This window comes from Dicentrarchus labrax, unplaced genomic scaffold (genome assembly GCF_905237075.1).
Source record: "Dicentrarchus labrax unplaced genomic scaffold, dlabrax2021, whole genome shotgun sequence".
In the NCBI taxonomy this organism is placed as follows: domain Eukaryota; kingdom Metazoa; phylum Chordata; class Actinopteri; family Moronidae; genus Dicentrarchus; species Dicentrarchus labrax.
This window is the reverse complement of record NW_026136719.1, coordinates 21,550,907-21,563,626: the sequence shown is the minus strand read 5'-3', so window position 1 is coordinate 21,563,626 and position 12,720 is coordinate 21,550,907. Positions and strand designations below refer to the sequence as shown.

The 12,720-nt window shown below is 40.3% G+C and overlaps 1 protein-coding gene across 1 annotated transcript in view; it reads right to left on the bottom strand.

Annotated features, from left to right (window-relative positions):
• Positions 1 to 12,720, bottom strand: part of smyd3 (SET and MYND domain containing 3) — a 71,413-nt gene that overhangs the window by 40,430 nt on the left and 18,263 nt on the right. Inside the window, exons 2-5 of the mRNA XM_051379200.1 lie at positions 12,400 to 12,463; positions 12,191 to 12,298; positions 11,762 to 11,819; positions 11,443 to 11,597 (exon numbers count right to left, since the gene is read on the bottom strand). Coding sequence (XP_051235160.1) covers positions 11,443 to 11,597; positions 11,762 to 11,819; positions 12,191 to 12,298; positions 12,400 to 12,463 — 385 coding nt within the window. The remainder of the gene's footprint in view (positions 1 to 11,442; positions 11,598 to 11,761; positions 11,820 to 12,190; positions 12,299 to 12,399; positions 12,464 to 12,720) is intronic.

The window sequence follows — 12,720 nt, the reverse complement described above, 5'->3', positions numbered from 1 at the left end:
ATCAGCGCAAAAGTGAAAAGGCATATTTCCCAAAATGTCTAAATGTTCCTTTAAGAAAGCATGTAAATATACTATGGAAGTGGATTACTCAGTTGACTGTGATGTGTTTGTGTTTACATATAATGTTTTGAATGTTGCAATATCTTTTAAAAACATCCTTTTTCATTGACATTTTGAAGAGACTCATACAGTAACTACCTTGGACAGAAATCATAGTTTACTGTAACACTCTTTAAAACAGTTAGTCTAATTTTCATTTTTGTTTCAGGAAGCAAGGAAATGAGACAATGGAGAGACTAAAGTGAATGTGTGTGTGTGTGTGTGTGTGTGTGTGTGTGTGTGTGTGTGTGTGTGTGTGTGTGTGTGTGTGTGTGTGTGTGTGTGTGTGCCTGCATCCACACAGTCCTATTTGTGTTCCTGATGAGCTGCTGATGTTTAACAAGAGGAAGCACAGCATGAATGCCTATTAAAAAAGAGAGAGAGCAGAAACCACAGCTACGAAATGCAACCAAGTTCTCATGTCTGTAGCCACTGTGGGACAACAACTCAATGTACATAAAACACAAGTAGAAAAACATTTATTTGCTGGTCCCTGACTCTAAAAAGAATCCTCTTCATAATGAGGTGCAGCAAATCGGCTTTTGGGGTTTCCAAGCCTTGTGTGCACATTAGCACTTTAAAAGATGGCAAAAACACAAATGTTGCAAACACACACACCGAAAACTTGAAAGTCGCGAGGTGTGACTCACTGTCCCTGAATAGAACTGAGGGTTCAGTGTTTGGCTGTGGTTTAAGAAGAGGAGACGGAGATGAGGCAGATGAGAGACAGATAAGAGGGAGAATGAGGGAAGGAACCCAGGGAAAACTCATTTATATTCAGGATGGAAATAAAAGGATTGATGGTTAAGCATTCTTCAGCTGGATACTTTAGAGGCTTCAGTGTCTTTGTTTCATAAGACAGCCTTCATGGAAGCTTTACATAACTTGTTAATGACCTGCAGAGGCAGACAGAAGAACTGGGAGAGAGGATGGGTGGGTGGATGAGAGCATACTTGAACTTGTGATAGCACCTGAACCTCAGCACCTTTACTACACTGACGCACTGAGACTGACAGCCAAGGCCAACTCTGAAAGGTTACTTTTCCAATCTGGTTCATGAACCAAAACACTGATTTATAATCGGCTACTTTTATGTTCAGCACTTTTGAGGCTGATCCTGTGTTCTGACATCACTGTGGAGAGAAAAAGCAAAACTTGTGAAGTATCACATCACTGCTATTTGTAATTGTAAAGGATATATGATATGATATATTTAAGACATCACTGATTTTTAATACAGCATTATCTAACATGAGAAGAAACTTTAAGGGTTTCCAGTATAGTGATGCTAACTTTGTCCCTTATCAGGCAAATAAACTGTAAACACTGAAACAATCAGCGTACAGTAGACTGTGCAGTGACATAATCTGTATGTGCACACACACTCATAATCAGGCCCCACACTGGCAGATTTCAGCATGCATTAAAAACTAATTTATCTTGAGACATAATTAACAAAAACAACTGAAACTAACACTAACAGAGTGGGAGGCAATTCCAGCATCTATGCTGTATTTTTCATTTTCTGTCATGAGGGTCAGATTTCATGGGAAATTTGCTTAATTGCTTTATGCCACAAAAAAAGGAAACGGCTGTTGTTCTTCCAGAAATAAGCTACAGCACCTGCTATTATCATAAACAGCCAGACATTATTAAACCACCTTGGGTGAGAGAGTGACAGACCCTATGATATCACTGAATAAAGGTGCCACCTGCAAATAATGGAATATGGAGGACATGCAAAACATTTTTATCTTACCACTCTTAGTCTTCCCCGATGTCACTAGATAAGAAGCTGATGTAGGACAAAACTTTTACCTATGAAGGAACAAGTGAAGGCCATGCCCACACAAAGGTAGATTCATTTCAAAATCAACCTTTTGGACTATACAGCCCAAGAATTATGCACACTGTTTGTCTCTTGCACTCATTAAGTTGCTGACCTGACAATAATATGTTGAAGTGTGCAAAAATGGTTTGCAATTTGACCTTTTTGAAAAAACTTTGAGTCTTGACTTTATGCTATAACAGAGCTTCTCTAAAATGATTATGTACATTTGAGAAATGATTTTAGAGAAGACCACACTGAGACACAAACTGAGTTACTAAGGCTCTGAAAATAGTCAAATGGGCAAAATCTTTACACGACCAGGCCTCCTGTAGTGATATCGGCAACAGTGCATGTTACACTGTTTGTTTGGCTCTTGCTTGGGCGTACAAACAGATTACAAGGTGAAGTGAGATGCCGGTAAACATTCAGGTCATATATATATAAAGATATAGGAAAAAATGACCAATCTCAGCTTGAGATAAACAAACACTTGGATCAAAAGATTTCCAGTTATACTGTCCATTACAAAAAATAATGGACATCTGTCTTAAGACAAAGCTAAAGATTTCTCCAAAAAATATATAGTATATCTTTGCCAGAACACAGTAAAAGCCAAAATGTGGCCATGCACAAAAACGTTTGCAAGGATACACAAATTTAGCAAAAACCAAAACATAAGCTGTGAAATATGACAAATAAGTGTTCCTATCAGTGGCAGGCTGGCCATCTGGAGTACCTGCAGTTTTCCCCAATGGGCCAGTCGAACTGTTATGAAAAGATTAAAAAATGTCCCATGCTGTTTGATCTCGCATTAGTCTGGCCAGCCGGCTCCAGACAGGTGTGTGCGTTTGTGTGTATGGCAGGGACATAAATGCATTACATCTCATGAGCATCTCTGCACCTCATCCTGATCTCCTATATGCCTGCTGGAAATACCACCATCATTTTAGCATGCAATATAAAACATGGGATAAATAAGGGCACAGAAAGAATTTGTATAGAGGAAATATGTATAATACATATACTGCATAATCAAAGCTTCATTTCAAATGTTCTGAGTAAACATTATATCCATAATCATTTATTCCACATACAGGGGCTGGACACAATAATGTGAACAGATGACATAACAGTCAAAAGTCCAAAAGGTGGGCTCTATTAGAGCTGGTGTAATAGATTGTCCAAGTTATTGTTTCCATCTTTCTCCCTGTTTGTGTCATTGCATGTTAATATTATGTTCATTATCAGTGGGCGACAGGACAGAAATATGGCAGCGATAGGCTAGACCTATGTCATATGGACTGTTTTTGGCCTTTGGATTTCCACCTCATTCAGATTCAAGGTGTCAAATGTGAATGGAATAATTAACCTATAATAATATTTACAATGGGGCACGTAATATAGTTCTTCATTCACTGATAGCCTGAGCCTTTATTAAAACACCCAGGCTTTATTTGTCCTGTGTAAGAGGACTGATAAAAGGATCATGAGGGCGGGAGCTGGCAACCCACAGGGCTGAGTAATGATAAACTCGAGGGCTAATATGGCAGGTGAACGGCCAAACAGCACAAGCAAAAATGTCACCACCTGTACGATAACATCGTCCGCTGAACTGAGATTCAACATGGTGGACGATTCAGATAAAAAAAACTGTGACTTAATGGGCTGTGTAATTCATGAAGGCAGAAGTCACTGTCGGTATCTAATACTGCCATAGTAAATCTATAATAAATCTACTTTTGTTACAAGAGCCATGGTTAACCTTTCTTCACAGAGCTGAGCAGTTTCAGAACCTTGTTAAGGGTCAGGAGAAGGTTCATGATCCCAGGTTGGAATACATGTGCAGACGGTTACACACCAGTAGCGGGACAAAGATCTTTCCCAGGTCATAGTGTCGGTGTGAAAGGGGAATTTGTGAGATAAACCTGGCTGAGGAATCTCACTTTCTGGAACATCCCTCTGGAGGACATTCAGGAAATTCGACAAAATACACAAACACTCACACTTTGGTGCATTATCAGCCTCTATCCCTGTTTCCATCCCTCTGAACCACCAAAGAACAGTAATTACTGTAAATGTTGGAGCGACAGAGGAGAGAGCGGAGAAAGCGCGAGGGAGGATAAAGGAGACGAGAGAGATAGTGGCTGTCGCAGCTGGAGCCAAGAGCTGTTCATTAAGCCAACCCCACCCCCAACCACACACACACACACACACACACACACACACATTATAACATACTAACAACACACATACATACAGTACACATGTGCATATCTCCTGCAACATATTGCTGCTCAAGACACTTTGCAGAATTAAATGAACATCCAAAATTGGATTCAAAATTATTCAAATTTCAGTCACTCCTCCTCCAAACTCTTCTTGATTTCCCCATGCTAACCCTTCCTAGTTTCCTTGTCTATCTCTCCGTACCCTCAACCTCCTCTTCTTTTCTTACCCCTAATTATGTTTTTAATGTCCCCTTGTCTTATTTCCACAACCCCGTCGTTTCTCCTTTATTGTCTCTTTCAGTTCCTTCCTCACCATCACTTCCCCGCCTTTTTTCCTCTTCCCTTCTTCCTGTCTTCCACTACGCGTCTCCCCATGAGCCCACACACATGCAGCCAATCTAAGTCAATTAAACAAATGGTTTTTATTCTGTCTTCCTATTATACTGTCTGTAACTGCATTCACGATGGACTTAAAGTCATTACACTAAGCTGTACGTGTGTGTGTGTCTGTGTGTGTCTGTGTTTTAGCAAATCCTAAGCTAATTAGACAGCGCTCATGGCACTGCCAGCTACAATGGCAGGCCAGGGAAATGTTAGAGAGATAAGACCGAACATACTAACACATACACACTAGGATTACTGTAATGACTTCACACACGCCACATATAGGCAAACACACACGTACGAAGGCACAGGAACATTCTCATGTAGGAGGACAAAAACTCTGGTCCGCCCTCCTTCTTTCCTTGTCTACTTCCTTCCTTAATTTATTCAGGAAAAAAAAGTTGTACTTTCTCACACGTAACAAGTTTGCAGAGTGATAACTTCCATTTGGTAAGGTGCGCTAGTTCGACAGTGTCTGCATCCCATTTAGGTGCTCAACAGATGGCCAATAAATATAAAGGAAAGCTATGAGAATAAATTACTCCTACACACAAACATGAAGTTACACTCACACATCTACAACTCACATCTGTGCACACAGAGAAGTACACCTACACACAGATATACACAAGTTATATTGCAACAAGCCCAACACACACAAACACACAGAAAATTATAACAACCAAAAAATGAGAGTCCTAGAAAATTACACCTACACACACACACATACATTTCTGCTCGTATAATTGAAGCCAAAACAGTTTTCAGCAGGGGTGTAAATTTATTGGCTCCACACTCACACATGACATCAGGTAGTTGTGTGTGTGTGTCTGTGTGCAGCCTGTGATAAATCATTTCTATACATAGGTAATAAACAATACAACATACTTGTCCATAGGGAATCGCCTTGCTTCCAGCATGGTCAGATGAGGTGTGTGTGTACGAATGTATGTGTGTGTGTGTGTGTGTGTGTGTGTGTGTGTGTGTGTGTGTGTGTGTGTGTGTGTGTGTGTGCGTGTGCGTGTGTATGTATGTGTGTATGTGTGTGTGTGTGTGTGTGTGTGTGTGTGTGTGTGTGTGTGTGTGTGTGTGTGTATTTGATGGTGCGTATGTATGTGTGTGTATATGTGTGTGTTTCCCAAGGGCCCCCACTGTTACAGCCTCACAGAACCATAAATACAGCTACTTCAAACCTTTTATCGAGCACAGTATGTACTCCCTGTTTTCTATCCTTCATCCACTTGTTCCCTCCTTTTCACTTTCTTCATTCTTTTTCTCTCACTCTTTTTGCCTATTTTCCATCTTCAGCTTTTATTCTTCCCCAAAACCTCTATTACCTTCTTTCCTCCTCTTCACTCTCTCATCCATGTTTCTCTTTTTCTCACTCCCCACTTGCCTCCTGTGCTTTCCCTTCTTTCTTTCTATTTACAGATTGGACTGACTTCATGGTTACCTTTTGTGAACATTTCTTTGCATTTTCAGATGTTCATCCTCTCATTCTATAAACAACTAAAAATCATTGCATTGCAGCCTATCTTACGTATCAGGTGTATCATATAAAACTATGACAATTCAGTGTAATTAGGTCTTGAAAAAGTTTCCATTTATATACTTCTGTACAGTACAACTTTTGAACAATGTCAGAGACAAAGACAGTGTTTCCTTCCTGAAACAGTTTGCAGTTTGGGACAGTTAGTGTGTAAAGTCATAGATTTTATTTTATTTTCATCTCTGAAAGTCAAAATAAAATAACTCTTTGTATTTTGGGGATTTGTTTCATTGCAGACATCAGTCCAATACCATTGTACACATGTCCTGTGTGGTGAATGCACACATAGTGAAAGTACATGGTAATGGAAAATATACTGTACTTGTATAGCGCCTTTCTAGTCTTCTGCCCACTCAAAGCACTTGTACACTACATGCTACATTCACCCATTCATACACATTCATACAGTGATGACAAAGGCCATCACAAACAGAACCAGCATCGGGGCCAATTTGGGGGTTCAGTATTTTGCTCAAGGACACTTCAACATGCAGCGGGAGGAGCCGGGAATCGTACCGCCAACCTTCTGATTAGTGGACAACCCACTGTACCTCCCGAGCCGCAGCTGCCCTTAAAGGCACAATGAACACCTTGCAGGGCACATACAGTAGATGAGGAATGTTATTTACTCGTGTGGCAGTGCTGTTCAGTTTCCTGATGCTGCTCAGTCTTACATTTGTTACATGCTCAAACTGCATATCAACAAATAATTATCTTGTCAGGCTCTAGAGTAGACCGTCCACTCAATTCTATGCGCCAAGTATGCTTAGCATAAATGTATGCAGGAGCTTCCTACAGTATGAATTTCATGAAATAGTATATCACCACCTTAAAGGACTGTATGTTATGCTTTAAAGCTTGTGACTTTTCTATGGTGTTTCAGATGTTCTATAATTCAAGATTATAAAATTCAAATGGTGGAATTGGCCTGTTACAAAACTAGGCCTGTGAGGTGTCTTTCAAAAGCTATATATAACTCTCATATCAAAAGCTACAGTTTAAGACACTTGGCCTCAGAGCGAATGAGAAGAGGGAATGTCAGTGAAGTAGAGAAGTGATAGACAGCAGAGTGCAGATGAATGAGGCTCAGAGAGTGAGAACAAGACACAGAGAAGCAGGTTTAGAGCAGACATAGAGGTCTGTGTGTGTGTGTGTACGTGTGTGTGCCTGCAAGTGTGTGTTTTATGGGGTAACATGACGGTCATGTAAGGGGTGTGTGTGAGAAATGGGTCTCAATGCAGCAAGCGCTGATGCAGCATAATAATAAGTTCACACACACAGGCTGGTTAGTGCACACAAAGACAATGTAAAGCATACACATACACACACCAAGACACTCATTTGTCATGAAAGATCCATAGACATACAGCCCTGTAGGAATACACACACATACAGTAAAATGTAAGTATATAATTAGACATAAACATGCTAGTTTAAACACATGTGTGCACACACACACACACACACACACACACACACACACAGATACACTCGGTCCAGAGAGGGGAAGTTGCTTGAGGGAGGCAATAAAATGTGCCGCAGCAAGATCTCATCTGTCACTGCTTATTGCACCACCGCAGTCTGACCAAAACACACACACACAAACACACACATACAAAACCCCTGTGGTCCAAAGCAACACACAATGGACCGGAAACTGGTGCAGGCACACACACATCCCACTGCAGGCTAGCTGAATCACATAGCTGTACAGTCCTGCATGCACACACGCACAGACACAGACACAGACACAGAGACAGAGACAGAGACAGAGAGAGACACACACACACACACACACACACACACACACACACACACACACTCTGCAATACATATACAGCACATAATACACACAAACATACACACTCCCTAGGGTATATTAAGAGCAGTAATGATGCTGTGGCATTACTTCATTGTGTGTGTCAGTGTGCATGCATGTATGTGTTTGTGTAACACTATTAGTGCGCTGTGGAGGGAGGAGCTATTAGCATAAAGAATGGTTTTATAGCACAAAACACTCCCCCACTGTAGAAGACTAGCCCTCAAACGCACACGCACACACGCACACACACACAGTAATGACCTATTTTGTTATTTTGTTAACCGAAAATTCCAAGTACACAATAATAAACTCCTCATTTGTTATGTACTTGAGCCATTAAAGAGAGAGAGAGAGCATAAGGGGAGAGGGATGAGAATGAGAGAAGGAAGAAGAAAAATGACTGCATGTGTAGGGAAGAATAATGAGAAGAGAGACATGGACAGAGATGTAAGGACAGACGGAAGTACAGAACTAGAAAGGACAGATACACTGGACAGTTAAAGCAGATGAGAGAAAAACAATGTGAGAGACAGAAAACATATAAATCTACAGAAGCAGAAAAGAGAAATAAAGAGAAACTGAAATGAAGGACTTCACCACTCCTTTACAGGGCCAATACAGAATCCTGTCCATGCAATCACAGTGCCCCCTATTGGCAGCTTACAGAATACCACTCCAGATATTGGCAAAACCACATGTCACACAGGTGGAAGTTCTCTCCATTCTTGTTGTGCCCTTCTCTACAGTCCCCATGTATGAGTGAAGTGACTGGTGCTTTGGATGAATGGGTGTTAAATGGGTGATACACCTGCATGGTACAATGTTTTAAAGGCACACCAAAATTAGGATTTCAGTGTAATACAAGACTTTGTTATGTGGGTCTTATATAAGGCAGGATTTATGCTTGTTCTTCAGGCAATCACATAATAGCAATAATAGATTATTCCAATTCATTGCTCAGCTATACTGATCCTGAAGATGAAACCCACTGATTGTTGTAGCATCACCACAACACTACCTGGTTGTGGCGTACAGTATGATGGCATGTCAAGATTTGCCCAAAATGTGCCCATAATAACAAAATGTGGTGTGACCAGTTACAGAGAGTCCAGTTGGGGTCCAATACCAAATAAATAACTGAATAAATCAATAAATGCAAAGCATAATACTAGTACCTATGTAAAAGAAGACGTATTGGCTTTCGACAGTGTGGTTGTTTCAGAAACCAAACCATGAAGATTTTGGACGGCAGTCAGGTAAGTTAGCTTTAGCTTGACTTTTTTTTACTTTTAACAGATGTTAAAATGTGGTGTTACAGAAATGTAATGAATGTTAACAAAAGTAAAAACTCATTTCTGTATCTGCCTTGTGATTCAAAACCACTTCTATATTGAATGGGTTCTTCTCTGGTACGTGCTACACGCTTCCACCAAATTTCATGAAAAAGTTTTTATGTTAACCTGCTGAAAGGCAAACAAACAGCATCAAAAAACATAAAACAAAACAAAAACAAACGGTCCAAGCTACCTATGGCATACCATTAGCATTAGCCCATGATTCCTGTGCATCACTACATTGTCCAGTACTTTATATACGAAAATAAACACACTACAAGTCTAACAGTAGTGAATTACTGAAGTTACTCTACAAGGGGAAGCTTTACAGCTTCAGTAATTAGATGATATGATGTATAACCTCAATGTATGTCCATGTCTGTGTGAGGGCAGAAGGAATTTACCCTACTGACCATACTAAGTTATATATCTGTGTGATTGTTCTCACTCAGGAATAACTATGCTCAAAGCTATATACAAACATCCAGACATGGAATTAAGCACACATAAAAAAGACAAACATGCAAAGCATTAAAGTTTCTGGTTTACTCTCACATCTAATCTTAAATCATCTTAATTTTCCTTGAATTCCTCGCGTACAGTTCAGTCTCAGTCCCTTGGCTCTTGTTTTGAAAGGTATCACCCAGTGACAATTTATGTTAACTGACAAATGTATTCTCTCATGTCTTTGCTGACCTAGCCCTCCTATTTCTGTTTATATTTCATGTCATGACACACTTTGTACATTTCCTGCTCTCTTTTAATCTCACTCTATCTGTATGACTTCCTCCCCTCCTCTACGTCCCTTATGTCTTTCTGTTCCCCTCTCATTTTTCTCTCACACGCACTCTTCCTCCCTTTCTTCTTCTGCCTAATTCACTAAGTGTTGCTCGCTCTTCATCTCCCTCCGATTGGAGCAGAATTCCCACCGGAATCTTGAACCACATTTAATCAGCAGCTTTTCCAGTTTTCCCAGCCTCACAATCCAATCACACACACACACACACACACATATCTGTATCTCATCAAATTACACTCTCTTTCTTATTTTCTCACTCCACCTCTATACTCCCTAGTTAATTATGCAAAAACATGGAAACAAAATCCAAACACAAAGTATGTGTCTGTGAAATTAAATTCCACAGTACATTCATTGCAGAGATTCTGCCGTCACATAAAAGAAAGGAAAATAAATAAAGTATTAGACAAAGTAAAAGGCTGGCCTGATGATGATTGTAGTTGAAATGGATCAAAGGGATCACCAAAGTTATCATTACACATGGTGCTAGAGGAAAAGTCTATGGATCACCAAAATCAAGGTTTCATCCTCTTGGGACATTGAATACCTGTACCTAATTTCATGGGAATACATCTAGTATTTATCAAGTTATTTTAGTTTGGATCAAAGTGGAGGACAGGCTAACCGATAAGTATTGCCATCCCAAGAACTTTATCATTAATGAGGCCAAAAAACACATTTCAACATTTTGTTTTGTGTAACCACCGAATCTAAACTCTGACATGTGCATGTTTCTGGGGAATATCATTAATTTTCAACTTTCATGTTTGTTTTATGGAAACACTCTCAGCTCATTTGCCTGGCTGCTTTCAATTAGTACTCACATACTCATACTCTACAATCACCGTGATGGGAAACACAATACACACACGAACACACTTGAAGTTGAAATTCAAACACCTTGGAGCCATGAAGTCTCACAGCAGAGTCACACAGGCTAACAGATAACAGAGGTAGAACAAAATCCAAACAAACACATCCTTGCACACATAGCGATTTTGTGGTTTAAATTCTAGTGAAGGCAGCTGGTGTGCTTTAAGAGAATAAGACCTGAGGTTGTTCTGGGAATACACACACACACACACACACACACACACACACACACACACACACACACACACACACACACACACACACACACACACACACACACACACACACACACACACACACACGGACCTAATCACAGATGCTGGGAAGATCTTAGACATATGTTGGGGTCCATCCAAACGCAGCAGGGGATGCTAAAAGCAATAAACAGTTGTTTGTGTCTGTCTGTCCTTTTGTGCATGGGTAGGCATGTCTGTACCTGTGTGTGTAAATTCACATGTACATTAGGTGTTTATGTACTATATACAACCACAAACAAGCATTACATTGTGTGCATTTAGCCCACCTTTGCAATAAGGCTGAGGGGTTCTCGACAGGAAGGTGGCAGTGCTGATGTCATTTCCTGTGCATGGTCAGGTACCCCCTGCTGTAGGTACAGCTCTAACATGGACGCCAGCTGAGACAGACCTTGTTTCTTCTGCTCAGACATGGAACTCAGGTCTGTAAAAATTAATTAAAAAGAAAAATCATCTGTCTGTCGCTGTGAGCTTCTGTCAGTGTCTGGAGAGAGCTTTAGCTTTGACCCCACAGAAATGCACTCATCTGTTTATGTTCCCAACATGTCTAGGGAGAGCTTAATGTAAATATGGTGGGGAGAGACTTACGTGATTCATGCTCCTCCAAACTGTAGAGATCCTCACTACTGCTCTTAGATGGACTTAACTAGAAGGATAAAGAAGAAGCATGTTGTTATAGTTTTACAGAATTATTTTCCTGCTATTGTTGCATATGATGTGTGGCACTCCCTGAAGCATGTTGCTGCTGTTGGATGAATTTCTCAGGCACTAAGAAAAGAAGCTTTGCTTTATTAACAATACATTTTTTAAACTATGCACTGGTTTTCAAGAGGGTTTCATAAATGAATAAACACTGATATCTCAAAAAATCTGAAATTGCAAAGTTTTCTTAACACAGCAGCAATGTACAGCCCATCACAGCTAACAAAAGGACAGGTATAAATAGCCATTTTAATTGTATCTTTCTTTGTGCGCATTATTTTAAGTGTCTACCAGTGGGAAACTCCAGAAACATACCATGGCAAAGATGAGTCTCGCAGCCAGACGGACTGAGTCAGTGGGAATTCTGGGTCGGAGACTTTGTAGACATTTACACTCTCTCTTATGGCCAGACCATGCTTGTTTCTGCAGGAGAAGGGCATATCAACACATTGCACACACACACACACACACACACACACACACACACACACACACACACATTCATACGAATACATGTACTATACCTGGCAAGTGCTATTGCAGTAGCGAGCCATCTTGCACTGGGAACACCTCAACAAGGTCTCACGTCTAGACAGAAGGAGAGAGAAAAAGGATTAGTTAATTCTGCACAAATTGTCCACTGAGTTTCTGCAATGATCTGTCATGGCAACAAAAGGATTCAAAAGCTAATTCACTTTTATCAAAAAGCTCTCAAGGCCAGAGGTAGAAAAGTATTGCAGCTTTTCTCAAGAAGTGAATGATTCAGTGAGCTGGAATGGGACCAGAACTTTAGATTTCTAAAATCCCTGATGTCAGACTTTCATTTCTGTTGCACCATTTTAGTG